Source organism: Mastacembelus armatus, chromosome 16, assembly GCF_900324485.2.
Source record: "Mastacembelus armatus chromosome 16, fMasArm1.2, whole genome shotgun sequence".
NCBI lineage: Eukaryota > Metazoa > Chordata > Actinopteri > Synbranchiformes > Mastacembelidae > Mastacembelus > Mastacembelus armatus.
The window spans coordinates 9,079,444-9,097,702 of record NC_046648.1 but is presented as its reverse complement, the minus strand read 5'-3'; the positions used below and the strand labels follow the sequence as shown (position 1 = coordinate 9,097,702).

Genomic DNA, 18,259 nt, shown 5'->3' with positions numbered 1-18,259 from the left:
GGCTCCATCTAGTGGCACAGTTACATCTTAACTATCACCTGTAATTGTGATTTTTGCTATATATTTATTTATTAATACATGTAAGTGATCTTAGTAACAGTAAAATATCTATTTTTTTTGTCTCACTGCAAAAACTGTTAACTTATTTGTAGTATTTGTTTCTCTCCATTATTCTGGTTAAACTTTTACTGCCCCCTATGTTTTGAAAATGAGTCCACCTCCATAGCAACCTGCAGTGTGTCTGTAATTACACTGAAAGGTTCAGCTGGCTGAACGTAGTCAAATGTAAGTGCCTTGCTTGACTTTCTGGGCTGCCAGAAAACACTACAGGCGTTTTTTATTTTCAAAGTAATCATGTGTGGAGTTCCAGCAGGTAAGAGCACTACTTTTTAAAAAACATTTCATGGAGTTTTTTCTTTTTTTTTTTTAACGATGTGTGTTTGGTAACTTTCAGTTTTCATTCTGTTTTAAGAGTTTCCTCATCTTACCGCTGGTACTTTTGTGAGTATGATTTTTTTTTTTTGTTGTTGTTGTTGTTGTTGCTTATAACCTTCAAGTTGTGTAACCTCATAAATTCATATTAGTCTGTACCATAAGTTTAGGTTCAACCTTTTCAGTGTTCATTGTTTTGTTTATATCCACACAGGAGAACACACTGGTCTCTGATGATGTATTAGCTCACTTCTTCAATGATTTTTTAAGTCTACCGGTAAAGTATTTTTAATGTATATATGCAGCATTTCTTTCTTTTTTTTTTTTTTTTTAAGAAACCATATCCTAACACTCTTACATATTGCGCCAGTCTTTCCCTGAGGCTTTGCTGTACAACCAGGAGACTGGGCTGTTTGAGATGGTTAGTGGGGCAGCTGAGTTGGTCTCCAGAAGAATCAGATCTGTCCTGTTCCACAGGAAATCACAACTTCTTACTGGTGACCCCACATTGCTGACCAGAACTCCTCCTGTAGACAACCATTACACTGTCTATGTAAGTAGAGAAGGATTCCTTCAGTATTTGAGTATACTGTATATGGTTGTGAAGCAGATGCCTCTGCTTTAGTTTTAGAGGGTAAAGTTGAGGAATGTGTCTCTGTGACCTTTTCAGTGCCTTGACAGAATGCAAGGAATTCAATGGATTGTGAAAGAAAGATTACCCTTTTTCCTCCAGAGTGATTGCTACATTGAATACAGGTACTATAAGTGTGTTGTGGACTGACTGGACATAAAAACTTAGTTTTACCTTTTATATTTTACATTGATTTGAATCTTTTTTTTTTTTTTTTTAATTGTTATTATTGTCTGGCTTCAAGGAGTCTTTGATTGTGTTTGACTGTTTTACTCAGTCCTATTTGTTATGCATCTAGTAAGAGAACTTAGGACCACATCCCTCTGCAGATCAGATGACCCACTCAAATTTAAAACTTACAAATGGGAGTAATGATACCAATTGTTAATGTCATACTTGAATATATAATTAGTATAATAACTATCATATATAATTAGTGCTTTCAGAAAAACTTGCTTGTGTATTCTGTGGCTGGTGATCTTTGGTCTTTTGCAGACTAGCCAAGTTGTTGTTTCAGTGCAGCACAAGCTTTTGCAGCCAGAGAAGGAAAAGCAGCTCAGGTCGAACCACCCAGTCAGCCCCACAGCTGAGTCGTTCCTCTCAATTTGATAAGGAAAATAACAATTTACTGAAGGTCCTAACATGCTCACATTCTCTGGAAAACAGTTCAGCAATACAAGGTATACCTATATATATTTTTTCCATTTGCACATAAATGTGTATTGTATATATGTGTAAACTGAAGTCTAGTTAAAAAGCTAAGGATTCTTATGTTACCTCTTTCCTTACTGTTCAGGGTCTATGAGGATGTACAACTTTTCAAGTCTACACTCTGTCCTCAACGAACATACCAATCCAAAATGCAGTCAATCATCCAGATGTCTGTCTAGTAGTCCTGAACTACAAAATCCCTCCTTGTCCACCTCATGTTTCTCCTCCTCTAATGTTAAATATTTCAAAACTCAGGAATACCAAAGCCCTCAAATAGAGGTGAACTTGTGCTTTACAGAGCCTTCAACTCCAGAGGAGCAATATCTCCAAGAGTCCAGTAACTGCAGTGAGTCTTCTGACCTACAGCTGAAGTATCAGGCTACCCAAGTGACTAAACAGGTGCTGCAGAATGCACTGAAGGTGGTGGATGGTGACAACCAGGCAAACATTTCTGACTGTGTCAGCAAGTCAGGAGACCAGACAAATTGTGTCAGCACAGAGAAATCCTGCCAGTGTAAAGTTTGCCTGTATTCAGCAGATGGAGCCAGAGAAAGATTGGATAGGACAAAATCAAAAGTTCAAGAAGGCAAGAGGGGCAGTGGAATCGAGACAAAATGGGATAAGAAAAATGGGGAAGTGGGGAATACGGGTATAAACCAAGAACACTTCCTTGGTATTGGTTGCCATGGTACCTGTTGCTGTAATAGCAGGCCTGACTTTGAAGAGTTCAAGGAGTTTTTGCAAGGAACACCGGGAGAAAAGCTGATGAATCTCTGGATGGATATAGAGAAACTGAAAACTATTCAGCACAGAGAGCAGAATAACAGGTGATTATCAACAGGGATTCTTTTTACAAAAGCCAACTGATTGTTTTTGTAACTGATTTTTTTTTTTTTTTTTTTGAATTGCTCTTGTTTTGCTAATAGGGATGCATAGGATTATTACATGTGCTATAATTGCATCTAATTGAAAACCCATAACTTCTCTCCTCCTTTTCCTTTCGGCTGCTCCCTTCAGGGGTCGCCACAGCGAATCATCTGCCTCCATTTAACCCTATCCTCTGTATCCTCCACACCCACACAAACTATCCTCATGTCCTCCTTCACTACATCCAAGAACCTCCTCTTTGGTCTTCCTCTAGGCCTCCTTCCTGGCAGCTCTAACCTCAGCATCCTTTTCCCGATGTATTCACTGTCCCTCCTCTGAACATTTCCAAACCATCTCAATCTGGCTTCCCTGGCTTTTTCTCCAAAACATCTAACATGAGCTGTCCCTCTGATGTACTCATTCCTGATCCTATCCATCCTCGTCACTCCCAGAAAGAACCTCAACATCTTCAGCTCTGCTACCTCCAGCTCTGCCTCCTGTCTTTTTCTCAGTTCCACTGTCTCTAAACCAGACAACATTGTTGGTCTCACCACCGTCTTGTACACCTTTCCTTTCATTCTTGCTGACACTCTTTTGTCACACATCACACCTGACACCATAATAATAATCCCTAACAGGCATGAGCATACATACACATACAGATATGGACACATTCCTGTGCCATACAAATATATAGCTTACAGATGCATTTGCAACAAGGGAACACTAGAATATCAGAAAACATAAACATTTAACCTTATCAATAATATTTGAAAGGGAGGTGTTTGTATCCTCTTTTGTCTTATTTGCTTTTCCTTATATGAGAGTTTTAGTGTGAGGATATCTAAATGCCCTAATAACAAGATACCAAATATGGCAATCATTCTTTTCACCACTGTAATATATGGTATTAGGACAACACAGCAGGTGGCAACTGCCACTGCAAAAGTACAATGTTTGTATTTTAAAATGGTAGTGATTGTAGATGATGACCTACAGATGATGATTTAATAGGGAATGTGTTTTAGGCACTTGGTCCTAATGAGGAGCCGATACCTGCTGAGCAACAGTCAGAGCAGTCTGAGCGCAGAGCTGCTCTCTAGACTGGGACTGACTACTTCCCCCTGCTGGACAGAAGAGAAACTGTGCTCTGTTCAGCCTTGCCTAACTGAGTCTCTTCTCTTCTACTGGTGAGACTCATATTCAACTGTGTTCAACTTCCTAATGTCAGCAATTGAAAGATGATTTGCTTATTTGTTTTTTTTTTTTTTTACCTATTAATATAGTAAATCCAAATATGGAAATATGAAAACATATTATATAAATAGGATATAATAATAGAATATGTTTTATGTAGAGTATCACCTATATGATATAATAATGATAACTATGGGTTATAACCATCTTAAGCTGGAGGGTAACACTGGTAATTTTGCCTTTCTGTATTTTTTGTATAAAAATGCCTTTTGTAATTCTTTCTTTCACCTACAGGGTTCCTCGTTTCTGGACATCCCAATGTATTCACAAAGACTATAACACCCCTAATGTGGGTCTGTGGACCGAGAGTTGCTATTGCCCTCCATCAGGCAAAAAACCCCTGCCCACTCCCCAGCCTGACACCCACTTGGTACGATCCTCCTCTACTGTCCACGCACAGGTATGAACACATGGTGGATATAACACCACTCGATACATAAAAATCTTAAGGTGGGAATATGGGAAATTTAAAGTCACAGAAACCAGCAGAGATGGAGTTCTTCCTGTAGAGTTTGTCCTCCCTGATTACTGGACTATTCAGTTACTCAGCTCAAATTGGTATCAGATAGTCAAATAAGTTATACAAAAAAAGCCAAACACTAATTTTCAGCTTCTTCTATGTGAGAATCTACTGCACTGTTAATTAAATGACTGTTGTGTTGTATATGTGGATATGTTTGGATCTTGGACTGTTTTTTTTTAACAAAACAAGCAGTTTAGAATGTTTTTTTTCCACAACAAAAGTTCCATATTTTGGTGCTAACTGTTTTAAAAATGCTCATGTGATTTGTCAGTTATACTCTAGCAGAAGTCAGTTACTGAGCAGTAGAAGAATGGAAAAGATGTTACAGGCTCTCTGTTTTGACTCCCGTGCTGGCTTGTACTTCACACACTTCTGTGAACAATCTGGAAACCAGGTACAACATCACCTACTGGATTTTAATACACTAAATTCACTATAAATTCATACTATATAGTAGTTCTTCATATTCTGTCTGTTAAATATAAAAGTTACCAATAGCATCACTGGAATCACACTGTGGAACAATAATATCGTGAAAATGGCAGCAAGTGACAGTGTGATTCCTGTGTTGTGTCTCAGCTGTGGGAGAATGCAGCGTACTTCTGGACTGACCTGCAGCGGTACCATCAGCTGTTCTACCAGGATGGGTTGGACCCATACAGAGTACAGAGAGAGGCACAGGTCAGCACGAACATACATGTTTTTTTTTTTTTTTTTTTTGATGACCACAGGATCATCATTGCAACTGTCTCAGCCCCGCCTCCTCACTGAAATTAGTTTTTGCCATTTCTGTGCTTAGAGATGCTCTAAGATTAAATCACTTTTTAAGACTTGTAGCTAAAAGATTTTAAAGTTAGGAGCTTTCTGTGAGGATTCAACCCTTGATTTTCACTAGAAAATTAGTTGAATATAAATTGGGAGAATTTAGTGCAAATGGATAAATTACATGAATTTCTCACTATTCTGATGGGCACACTTGTAAATATAAATCAGACATTTACATGTTCCTCAAAAAAAATAACATCTTGGATAGTAAAAATCATATTAACAAAAATGTTAACAGATAGACTTGAGCATAAAAAGCAAAAACAATACTTCACACAATAGTTTACTGATTCCTGGGGTAATAACTAGTTTAGAAGACTATCACTAACCCTGGTCCTCGAGGGATGCTATCCTAAACTGTCCCTATCCTTCCAGTTTCTGATTGGCTGAACACACCTGATCCAATTAATCAGTGGTGGGTAGGGCAGGGATATCTGGAAAACAAGCAGTAGCCCTTAAGGGCCAGGGTTGCTGACCCCTGCTCTATAGACTATATATGGACAGACTGTGTAAAGGCGAAATAAAACTGATTATAGTTTCTCCAAAGCCAATTATGAAACAACCTAATTTAAAGTAATAACAGGTAGATTTACCGAACTCATGATTTTGTTTAAAAAAAATTGTCTCAACCAAATGCTTCATAAAGAGGAATGCAATATCCAGAGGTAAAGAGTGCAATGAATCAAAGTTGCAGAGAACTCCTGTCTCAAAATGTAATCAAAAAAGCAATAAAACAGAGGTTGATTGAAACTTTTTGTGTTATCCTTACACACACACACACCTGTTTTTTATTGCATGCTTTCTTGGCAACACTCACACAGTTTGCTAGTTCTTTATAGTTTCTTTAACCACTCAGTAAGTGGAGATTTATACCCTCTAAAAATCAGGCCTGTGCCAGTCCCAGTCGTTCAGAGCCACCATGCCTGGCTACAGCCTGACCTGGGAAGAATGCAGAGCCAAATGGTCTAGTTTACCTCACAGTGAAACTGATTTTCCTTCAGTTAACCTTTAGTTCACTACAGGAATGCTGTTTAGATGAGCTTTCCAAAGTGGCTAAATGAATGACATTTATATGCTGTGATGGCAGCAGTGATGAGAGAGAGTGAATATTGTGTATGAGAGCACTGAACAATGGTGGTGGTTGTGGGAAGAAATGTTTCTGAAGTGATGACATTTTTATGATTTCTTTTCTTCTCTCCTCTCCAGCTCCTTTACTCCACATATCTGTACAGTTCTGGCAGGAGGACCATTGGTGTGGCTGAGGAGATCAGGAGGGAGGTGTACAACAGATTAGTGCCAGCTTTTGAGGAACTGTTTGATGAGGTTGAGGAGCACACACTGAACATCCTGCTGCAGCCTTGGGCACTGCTGGTCAGCAGGGACCAAGAGTCTTTTCAGGAGGTTACGACAGCTTAATTAACAACAGTTTTGATTGATCAATAAAATAGTTGCCAGTCAATCTTCTTTTGATTGCTAATTGTTGCAGATCTAATTTTGCTTTATGTGTGTGTGCGTGTGCTCAGGTGTGTGTGCAGGAGGAGATGCGCAGGCTTGACAGTCAGGAGTACAGGGAACTGCAGAGTGTGTACGAGGAATCGGAGTGTCGATTGAAACAGGTAACAGCTAATGTAAAAAATGTGAAAATGGCCATTCCAGTCTTTATATATTGTTGAGTAACAGTGTTGCATATGTTTTTTTTTTTTTTCAAGACTAAATTACTGGATGTGAATGTCATACTATGGACCATGCGATGCAGAAAATTATCACAATTTTTTTCTTTCCTGCTGGATTTTTTGCCTCCTCCTTGTCTTTGTGTTTGTCCTGTATTCTCTTCCTCCTGCTGTATCTCCCCTACAGATGGAGCAGTGCAGCTCCATGCTGTTTCTTTCTCCTGTTAGACTTTCTTCTTCTTTCTTGAAACCCTCCCGGACCAATGAATCTTGGTCCAGGGTCTCTTCAAATTACCAAGGTTATCGTCTAGGTTCTTTACTTCGTCACCGCCATGAGATTGGCCACTTCATGTCTTTCCTCCAGAGTTATGATGCCAGGTGAGCTCTGCAATGCAGTATCAGACTTCTCTTGAATTTGTTCTTACCGTATGCTATACCAACATATACAGTATGCAATATAAACTGCTCAAAAAATTAAGGGAACACTTAATCATCACAGTACAACATCAAGTCAGTTAAGCTTCAGGGATATTAATCTGTCCATTTAGGAAACACTGACTGAGTGTCCTAGTGTCATACCTCTGCAGTCCAGTGAGGTTGCACAGGTAGTCCAGTTACTCAACACTTCACTGTCCAGGAGCTAATGATGCAACCCTGATGCAGGTCTTGGAGGAGACCCCTAAGGACACTATCCAGCAACTCATCAGGAGCATGCCCAGACATTGTTGGGAATGCATTCAGGCATACAGGGACCTGAGTCCCATTATGACAAGTGCTGATGAAACTGACACAACTTGGATCAGCCTGTGATTTAAATTTGACTTTGATTATCACTGTGATTTAGAATACAGCTCTCCAGGCATTGATGATTTTGATTTCCACCCTTATGTCATTTTGTTCTGAACAAATTATATGAATTATAGAAACCACATCGGTAAAGTTTTTCAACTTTAATAATTTGTTCATTAAAAGCTGATGTTTGATTTAAGCGTGTTCTCTTAATTTTTTAAGCAGTGTATTTGCAGCAATCTGCTCTGATTGTAAAAGGTGCAAAATGTATATAATATACAGATGTATGCAAAAGTAACACTTATGTTTTGCACAGTATCCATCTGACATGTTGGCTGGATTTAGAGCAGTACAGAAGGACTCCTCAAAAGGACAAAGCAGTTAAACAAGAGAGGTCTTCCCATCTTGCAGCCAAATACCTGAACAACAAGTACTTCTTTGGCCCTGACAGCCCTGCCTCAACAGAGCAACAGAATGATGTATGTAATTACATGATGTAGAAAACATCTTTCTTATTAACATGCTCATTTTTTTGTAATCAACTCCAGTGAGTTTGAAATATTGTCAACTTTCTGGAAAAGCATTACAGAAACAGGGGATAGAAACATGGTACCACTGACATGACAATTCTGATGATGTGAGATGGGATGTGAGCTTCACATGTGATAAACAGGCTGCTGCAGCTCACACAGTTTCTCATCTCCCTTTCTGGGCATCCTGCAGATTTCACACTGACAGCTCTGACAGCAGGGAGTCAGTGGGGAGCAGGATGGGAAGACATGGTTAGAATTAAAACGTGAAGAATGAGAGGACTGTGGTTTGGATCCAGGAAAGACATAGAAAATCAGCACCAGTAACAATGACAGTAGGATGAAATCTCTCTTGACATTTGGAAGATTATGTTTCTGGATTCTAGGATTACTGCAGGAGCGCATGGTGCATAGAGTTATGCAGAGTAGATGGAACATGTTTTACCAAAGATAGCTAGATATATAGATAGATTTAGAGGAACTGTGTTATTTCATATGGTTTCCTGTTAGTGACATGGCTGTATGTTCCTGATTTGTATTTGAATTGACTTTAAACTGGATTGTATTTATTTCATAGCATAATTGTATTAAGCAACAATGTTTTCGTGCAACTGAACTGAAGCGTGTTTGGCAGGAATTATTACAATTTTTCCACATACCTCCTGGCAACTGCACAAATACCCACTGTAGTACAAGTACCCCCTCTTTAAAATCCTGAACCCTCAGCCTCATTTCATGGTGTCCTTGTAAGTCACTGGACTCTGAGACATAACATACACTGTACATAATGTGCCATAAATTTAACTCTAGCGCATGGCATGGTCTCCTCATCTCATACATGCCATCCAAAAAATCATTACAACTGTGCATTTGCTGATAATTCTAGTGCTTCTAACTCTGTAGGCTTGGGTCTGGCTGCTGCTTTTGCATCTCTTGTCTGTGAGAGCAATGGAGAGAGACTGACAGCTTTACTGCTTTTGCTCTTTCACAGTCATCCAGTCACAGATTGACCTCTTTTCATCTACTGACTCATGACTGGTTCTCATTCTTGCATGAGTGTATGTGTGCATACATTCCCGTGTGTGTGTGTGTGTGTGTGCAAAATAAGAGGAGAGAAAATATGAAGGAGATATAAATAGGGAGACAAGGCTTGATTGATAGATGAAGACAGAAAGCAGACATCGAAAATGAAGAGAACACAGGGATTGTGGGAATGATGAAGAGCACAGCAGGAGTCAGGAAAAGTTTTCAGTCAGCTCTACCACTGTAGGCAGCTTTTTTCTGAGTTTGTCAACCTTTTTTTAATGTGGTTTTATAGATTTATATAGACATGTACAGTATATTCATACTGAACACTTTAACATTATATCACACACATGTAGCCATCTGTATGTACTGTACAGTGACTTTGTCTTCCTTATCTTCTTTTTTGCTGTGTATGTAGATCTTGCGTCTTGCAGGTGGACTGGAGCGTGTGAAACTAGAGTGTCTCTCAAACCCTGTTGTTGTGGAGATCCAGGACATTGTCAGGGACCACATTGAGAAAACGTGGCTGCCTCAGTTTCTGTCCACGACAGAGTTCATAGAACGACAGAAGCACAAACCAAGGGTGAGCATCTAGTGCTTTTTGTATCTATAGAGGCCTACCAGCTAAAAGTGCACCTATTTGATTATTGCTGGTTATAGCTCTTGAGTAACATTGACAGTTATCCATGTTGGACAGTTGGTGACATGATTATATTTACAAATTGGTAGTGTCAGGAAGTTAAAGTTACTTCAAGTACGTACATGGAGAGTTCTGATACCTTGATTACACTACTGAAATGATCTTTGTATCCAGTCAAATACAGTACAGATGTGTTGAATGTGTTTATAGTTGACTGGTCCATCACTTTTGCTTTTACGAATATCTATTGGATGGACTGCTTTGACATTTTGCATAGAAATTCATGCTCCCTGGTGGATAAAGCATTTGTTGATCTTCTGACCAGCAGGCCAGAATTAAGAGTTTGGCAACAGATTTTGCACAGACACTCACTATTGACAATAAATTTAATACAGATATTCCTAACCCCCCCAAGGGGAATTTTAATTACTTTGGTAATGTCTCAACTTTTCATATGAATGTCTTAATATGGCAGTTTGAATTTGTCGAAAAGTAATTACCAATTTCAGAATTTGGGTTAAAGCTTTTCCGCTGTCACTTTAATTTAAAAGATCATATTTATTTAGAAAACAGAGTTTTACTGTCTGTGTGAAAGCAGAATTTTACTGTCTGTGATCACGTAATTCAAAATAATGAAAGAAGCTTGGACTTACTGTTCCTATATTCTAGTTGTGAAAAGGACTACTGTTAACCACAGGACTACAGTTAACAGTGGTTACTGTTAAGGTCCATTTTGTCTACTTTGCATGTTTGTAGTGCTCGAAGACAGTGTCTCATCTTGGAAGTCAAACCTTGACAAATCTGAGAAAGAGTGTGTTTGGAGTAGCTGAGGGGGCGGACAGAAAGTCACATCTGTTCAATATGTAATGCATTTTAACTGCTGTTCTTGAATTGGACTGAACCACATGTGACCCACACCAAGTAAAATTACTTTCAATAACATGCCTGTTTAAGCAGCTCTCCACAATCCAGTATTGTGAAATATTTGTGTTTATTTAAAAGTAATTTCACTGACTCAAGATATCCCCAACAATTGCAGTAGTGGCTTGAGCTCTACCAGAGGAATATGATTTGAACCAGTTAAATGCAGAAACATCAAAAAAGCTTCAAGATGTTTATGCAAAGGAAGCACTTGAGCAGTCTTCCATATTTAAGGAAGCATGCCTGAGGTGAAAGTGAAAGATGTGAACAAGTGGTGAGGATCCATAGGTCAAAGGTCCTTCTAATGTTTAAAGACCTTGATATGTTTAAAGTTCTCAATGCATTGTATACTTCAGCATGAGAATTTTTTATTAGGCAAGACGAGCACTATTTTGGGAACAATTTAGTAAGGCTGTGATGCTGGCTCTGTTGGTGGGGATGAATACATCATGTCACTTTTACTAACAATGGACCCAGTTTTTCTAGTAATTAGTGGTGATTTATACTTGAAAGATTTTACAATTTTTTCAGAGAGCAGATTTATTACTGTAACACTAAGGCAGTGATGATAATCAGATTTTTCTCTTTTAGTTTTCATGGCTAAATGAATTGCATCCAGTAATGGACACGTCTTTATAAGCGTTTTTTGCACTGAGTATAAAATATGTGGGGCAGTTTCACTCATTAATATATTTACAAAATCCAGTTTTGTAAACAAACTCCTTATTTTTAGATGTAAAAAGCTATAGCTTAACTATTATTTTCAATGTGGATTATCTCATGGTGACATGGACCGTATCAAGTTGCTTGTTACCTAGTTCATTGTCGATATTAACGAGCAGCTTGGATTTTTGCACATGTGGATGTAGTTGATGGGGTGTGAACAGATCGGTCTAGAACAGGTAAAATTTGCCACTAAAGTGCGCACGCAGTCGAGTGGGACAACTGCTACACCCCTGAGCAGCAGACAGGATGGACAAATTGTATGCAGCCAAGAGCATAGTTCTTGTGGCATCTAATAGTACAGTTGTACTTTAGGTTTAACTTTTTAAAAGCCTGCTGTAAACAAAAGACAAAGTGCTCAGTGGAAAAGAGGCCATGGTGAACCTTACATGACTTGTTGTAGTTTAGCTGAAAGCATGGGAATTGGTAGAGCTAGAGAGGGAAAATCAATTTTGTTTTACCTCATCATCATCACGATGCTTTACTGTAGTCTGTGGTTTAAATGATGCTTTACTTTAACCTGTGCCGGAAGTGACGCTTTACTATAGTCTGTGGTGAAAATGACGCTTTACTATAGTCTGTGGTGAAAATGACGCTTTACTATAGTCTGTGGTGAAAATGACGCTTTACTATAGCCTGTGGCGAAAATGACGCTTTACTATAGCCTGTGGCGAAAATGACGCTTTACTATAGCCTGTGGCGAAAATGACGCTTTACTATAGCCTGTGGCGAAAATGACGCTTTACTATAGCCTGTGGCGAAAATGACGCTTTACTATAGCCTGTGGCGAACATGACGCTTTACTATAGTCTGTGGCGAAAATGACGCTTTACTATAGCCTGTGGCGAAAATGACGCTTTACTATAGCCTGTGGCGAAAATGACGCTTTACTATAGCCTGTGGCGAAAATGACGCTTTACTATAGCCTGTGGCGAAAATGACGCTTTACTATAGTCTGTGGCGAACATGACGCTTTACTATAGCCTGTGGCGAACATGACGCTTTACTTTACTATAGCCTGTGGCGAACATGACGCTTTACTATAGCCTGTGGCGAACATGACGCTTTACTATAGCCTGTGGCGAACATGACGCTTTACTATAGTCTGTGGCGAAAATGACGCTTTACTATAGCCTGTGGCGAACATGACGCTTTACTATAGTCTGTGGCGAACATGACGCTTTACTATAGCCTGTGGCGAACATGACGCTTTACTATAGTCTGTGGCGAAAATGACGCTTTACTATAGCCTGTGGCGAACATGACGCTTTACTATAGCCTGTGGCGAACATGACGCTTTACTATAGCCTGTGGCGAACATGACGCTTTACTATAGCCTGTGGCGAACATGACGCTTTACTATAGCCTGTGGCGAAAATGACGCTTTACTATAGCCTGTGGCGAAAATGACGCTTTACTATAGTCTGTGGCGAAAATGACGCTTTACTATAGCCTGTGGCGAACATGACGCTTTACTATAGTCTGTGGCGAACATGACGCTTTACTATAGCCTGTGGCGAACATGACGCTTTACTATAGCCTGTGGCGAACATGACGCTTTACTATAGCCTGTGGCGAAAATGACGCTTTACTATAGTCTGTGGCGAAAATGACGCTTTACTATAGCCTGTGGCGAAAATGACGCTTTACTATAGCCTGTGGCGAAAATGACGCTTTACTATAGCCTGTGGCGAAAATGACGCTTTACTATAGCCTGTGGCGAACATGACGCTTTACTATAGCCTGTGGCGAACATGACGCTTTACTATAGCCTGTGGCGAAAATGACGCTTTACTATAGTCTGTGGCGAAAATGACGCTTTACTATAGTCTGTGGCGAAAATGACGCTTTACTATAGCCTGTGGCGAACATGACGCTTTACTATAGCCTGTGGCGAACATGACGCTTTACTATAGTCTGTGGCGAAAATGACGCTTTACTATAGCCTGTGGCGAAAATGACGCTTTACTATAGCCTGTGGCGAAAATGACGCTTTACTATAGCCTGTGGCGAAAATGACGCTTTACTATAGTCTGTGGCGAACATGACGCTTTACTATAGCCTGTGGCGAACATGACGCTTTACTATAGTCTGTGGCGAAAATGACGCTTTACTATAGCCTGTGGCGAAAATGACGCTTTACTATAGCCTGTGGCGAAAATGACGCTTTACTATAGTCTGTGGCGAAAATGACGCTTTACTATAGTCTGTGGCGAACATGACGCTTTACTATAGCCTGTGGCGAACATGACGCTTTACTATAGTCTGTGGCGAACATGACGCTTTACTATAGTCTGTGGCGAACATGACGCTTTACTATAGTCTGTGGCGAACATGACGCTTTACTATAGTCTGTGGCGAACATGACGCTTTACTATAGCCTGTGGCGAAAATGACGCTTTACTATAGTCTGTGGCGAACATGACGCTTTACTATATAGTGTGTGGTGAAAGTGATGCTTTACTATTCTGTAGTATGCTGTGTAAATGACGCCTGCCTTATGTAGCTGTATGTATGTTTTCCTTATCAATGGGTAATAGATTGACTTGCCTTTTTGTCGACAGTCTGCTAATCATTGATGAGAATGTTAAAAATCTATTACAGAACTTCCTTTGTCATTTAAAACCAAAGAATTTGAACTCATCACACTACAGAAGTCTTTTATGTTTAAAAAAAAAACACCCTTGTGATATTTTCCCCTAATCCCCATCTAATCAGAATTTAGGCAGGAAAGTCACCAGTGAAAGCACTATGACAACACTGATTAAATTGAAGTATTTCAGTGTTGAAAATGTGGCCTTTATGCAATGTTGTTTCAGCCTATTTTTCAACATATGAATTATGCTGCTGTAGAAATGTGGATTTAAAGTTGAATTTTTAACTTCAACCATATGGGAGCCATTCCAGTCATAACTCAGTGTTTAATGAACAACAGTTGGTATCTGGGATTTGATTACTGCTGTATAATGGCCTTGAGAGTTGACACAGACGTAGCAATGGCCCTGCTATGTGAGAAACTATTAAACACTGTCCAGTCACTCTCTCAGGTTGCCTCATCAGGTGGCAACACCTAAACCACATATTCTGCTACCCTGCCTCATTATGTTATCAAGTTCACTATTTTGGTCACATGGATCCTCTCATTAAGTAATTAGAGGTTGCAGTTTAATGTTACACTCTGGAGGAGGAGATCAGTGGAAGGATGGAAAAGATGGCTAGAGGTGACAAGGATGCCAGGGGAAAGAGATGGATATCATTAGTGAGGTAAAGATATCTCTAAGATTGGACGTCTTGCATCAGAATAGCTTAAAGGGTTTAGAGCTTAAAGGTTAAAGCAGAGCACTTTAATTCCTGCAAGCAGAGTGCAGAACAGAAACAGCATCCCTGTTAATTCTTCTTTACTCAGTTTCTGACTTTTGACCTTTGTCTGTGTGTGTTCTTGTGTGCGGCAGCCTCGAGCAGCAGACCCGCTCTCACAGCATGTCTATCGCCAAAGCAGAATGAGGAGAGAATCCTGGAAGGTAAGGTGAAATGCTGTGGGAAGTCTGGGTATTTTTGAATGTAGAGAAATAAGGCATTTCCTGGCCTGAAAGCATGTGCGAGTCAGTTCATGACTTGGCTTCAAGCACTTTGGCTTTGTCAAACACCATTTTGGCCTTGTGGTTGGTTTTCTCAAATTAGATCCAGGATAAATAAGATTAAAGCATCAGCATTACTAACCTTCCTTTAGTCGTTGGAATGCATCCTCTCATCTCAGCTCCACAGCAGAGCACTGATATAAAACATGAACATCTACCATTTTTAGCAGGATGATTACAGGAAGTAGTTTTCATATATGAGTTGGACTGTCATTTTAGTCATTATCTCATCTTTGGCGAAGAGTGTTTTTTGTGCTAGAATGTTAACTCTGTTTGCTATGGGTGCTGCTCCAGGTCACAGATCATTTACTGCTGTTGTTCAGGAGCACAGCCTTCTGGATCTTCTGCGCTACAAATTTTTTCTGTTTTGCAATAATGTTTATATGATTTGGTGAAGATTAATTTGGTTTACCCCTCCTGGAATTTCCTTTTCTCAAAGGAGTTTACAGTATCCTTAAGAACTCAAGTGGCCTCTGTTGTCTCTCCCTCCAGGCTGAGGGCTTGTGGATGAGTTCCTCCAAAGAGATTCTCCTGTTTCGACAGATCCTACTTAACCCTGTCACTTGTCTGCAGTTCCAGCACTTTGTCTCACTGAAGGGAGATTTCCTGGAGAATGATCTGCTCTTTTGGCTCGAGGTCCAGAGGTATAAGGTAAAAAGGTGCAATATACCTACAGCTTATAGGGTTTGAATCTAACCTGAGATTTTTTTTTTCATATGTTATGTTTGCTTTCACCTTCAACTGTTGGATAAGAAATAATAAATTAAAAAAAACAAGCGTTTAAAAAAAAAAAAAAAAAAAGTCTTTTAAAACTTTAAAAACAAACACAAAATGTGATGTTATCAAAATAAGCTACTGTAGATCTGTAACTTTATACTTTCCATATTTCACATTTCTCAGTTAAAGTGATAAAGTTTTCTCCTCTGTACTATCCTTCATGCAGGACCTCTGTCACTCTCACAGTGATGAGGCCACCATCCAGCAGAAGATCTCCACTATCATCAGCTGCTTCATCAACTCGTCCATGCCCCCTGCCCTGCAGATAGACATCCCTCCTGAACAGGCGCAGCACATTCTGGAGAAACGCCACAAGCTTGGACCTTACATCTTCAGAGAAGCACAGGTTTTGTGTGTGTGTGCGTGTGCGTAAAAGAATATAGTTTGTGTTGTATCTTCACAATAGGTGTACTTTATGTGTGTACTGTTTTTCTCTTCATTTAGATGTTAGTGTTCAGTGAATTACTGAAGTTTTGGCCCGAGTTTCAAGATCTCAGCAGCAGAGTCCAAGAGGAACAACTGCTTCCTCTACTGCAGGACGAACGAGTCAAACACAGAGCCAGAGTGCGACGACACAGGAGGAGAGAGGAAGAGGAGGATGAGAGGAGGAGAGCACAGGTGACAAAACAAAGGAAAATAAAGAGTTACAAGAAATGGTGGTATAATTTCTATTACTGCACCATTACAGTTTGTCTATCTGACATCTCTACAGGAGATGTCACAGTCTCAAGAGTCACGTTTTAGAAAAGAGGAGGAGGAGGATGAGGAGGACACAGACAGTGACATAGATCACAAAGAAGAACAAGGACGAAGTGAAAAAAAGCAGTCGAGGACACAGAGCCGAGGGCTGCAGACTCCCACACAGCCGGTAAGGAGCACACTTATTTTCCAAACAGGAAAACATCATGTAGGTATGTTAGTGTAAAATGTATCATAGGAAGGAAGCCAAACCAAATGAAATTGTGCTTTGAGATAATTATCAATGAAATAAAGTGTAATTACACCATGAAGTACAAAGGCTTCATCAGTTCAAACCAGACTATAAGGAATAAATTCAATCCTTTAATTGAACAATTTTCTAATCATGTCACATTTGACTTGATTTCTGGACGGTTTCCCTCAGTTGTCATGGTCTTACTCCAAATACGTGGCAGCTCTGAAGAGAGAGGAGGTGCTGCTGAGGAGACAGAATCAGATGGAAGCCTCGTTCTCCACAGCCTCAGGTACATACACAGACACATACGCCTCTCCCATATCCATTATTTTTGACTACTCTCTGCTACCAGTAAGAGAAATACAGGAAACATGACATTTAGCCATTCTTACAGCAAAATCCAAACTAAATTTCCAAGGCTCTTATATAATCTGGAAGCCAAGCCATTGCCAAACAGACCCCATCCAATGTCTTTTTATATGGAACTTAAAGCCCAAACAGCCACTTCAGCCTCTCCATTAAATTTCAATGTTCTGTATAAGAGGTAGCCCGAGTCCACACGGCGTGGACATGGAAATGAAGCGTGCTTCTCACGCAGGAGTTAGATCCATGATGAATTAGGAGGAATGGAAATGAAGCGTAGCAGCAATTGTATTTTAATAGGAATGGTATAGCGGGAACACAGGTGGAGGCCATCACAGATACCTACATGGTGGAGGTAAGGTTAGCATGAAGAATGCAGTTTCCCATCTGTTTATGCTATAAAAGCACCCCTATGTAATGTGTAAATAACTATCCTTCCCGTCTCTTCAAGGACTGTACAAGCAGGTGTTGAGTCACATGTCCCTCTCTGTGCCTTCTAGACTCCTCCTCCAACTGCAGTGTGAAGTCAGCAGGCAGTAAGCACAGCCACAGACAGCCACGTTCGCAACGTTCCTCCAGAGCAGACAGTAAACAGTGTAACAGATACAGCAGTAAGTGAACGATGCTTGGCACAACAGTTTGCCTCCAAAACATATGTTTTAGTGCAGGAGGGGGAAGAGCGTGCAACATGAAATGAAAACAAAGTCTAAGAACTGACACAAAGCGATGAGGGTGAGTGATGCTGCTATTGGAGCATGATGAGTGAAAACTGAGAGCAGAGCTGCTACTAATCTCTTGATGAGGTAGAAGTTTGAGGCTGGGTTTACATATGATGTAAGAATCTTTTTAAACCTAGTGTGACAAACATCAGGGACTCAGTAAAAACAGCATGATGTGTGGATGTGTTTATCATTTCATTCATTTGCCATAAGGACTTGTTCCACTGCTTCATAGACAATATAATTAACTGGAATGGTAATTACAGTTTTTTTTTTTTTCCAA

The 18,259-nt window shown here is 39.8% G+C and overlaps 1 protein-coding gene across 6 annotated transcripts; it reads left to right on the top strand.

The window, feature by feature from the left end:
• The first annotated feature begins 234 nt into the window (after positions 1-234).
• rgs22 (regulator of G protein signaling 22) lies at positions 235-18,183 on the top strand. 6 transcript variants are annotated; one of them, XM_026293828.1, is made up of 23 exons: positions 235-373; positions 473-501; positions 647-709; positions 803-985; positions 1,103-1,188; positions 1,559-1,743; positions 1,860-2,601; positions 3,670-3,831; positions 4,133-4,298; positions 4,693-4,815; positions 5,001-5,102; positions 6,453-6,647; positions 6,770-6,862; positions 7,104-7,294; positions 8,022-8,184; positions 9,680-9,844; positions 14,998-15,066; positions 15,757-15,834; positions 16,127-16,306; positions 16,405-16,578; positions 16,673-16,828; positions 17,084-17,183; positions 17,758-18,183. In XM_026293828.1, the coding sequence occupies exons 1-23, from the start codon at positions 355-357 to the stop codon at positions 17,874-17,876; spliced, it is 3,543 nt and encodes a 1,180-aa protein (XP_026149613.1). In that variant the 5' UTR covers positions 235-354; the 3' UTR covers positions 17,877-18,183. The 6 variants fall into 6 exon arrangements, with proteins under 6 accessions (XP_026149613.1, XP_026149611.1, XP_026149616.1 ...); XM_026293826.1 differs by having other exon boundaries at positions 15,676-15,834; XM_026293829.1 differs by having other exon boundaries at positions 243-373; positions 455-501; positions 15,676-15,834.
• Positions 18,184-18,259: the final 76 nt, after the last annotated feature.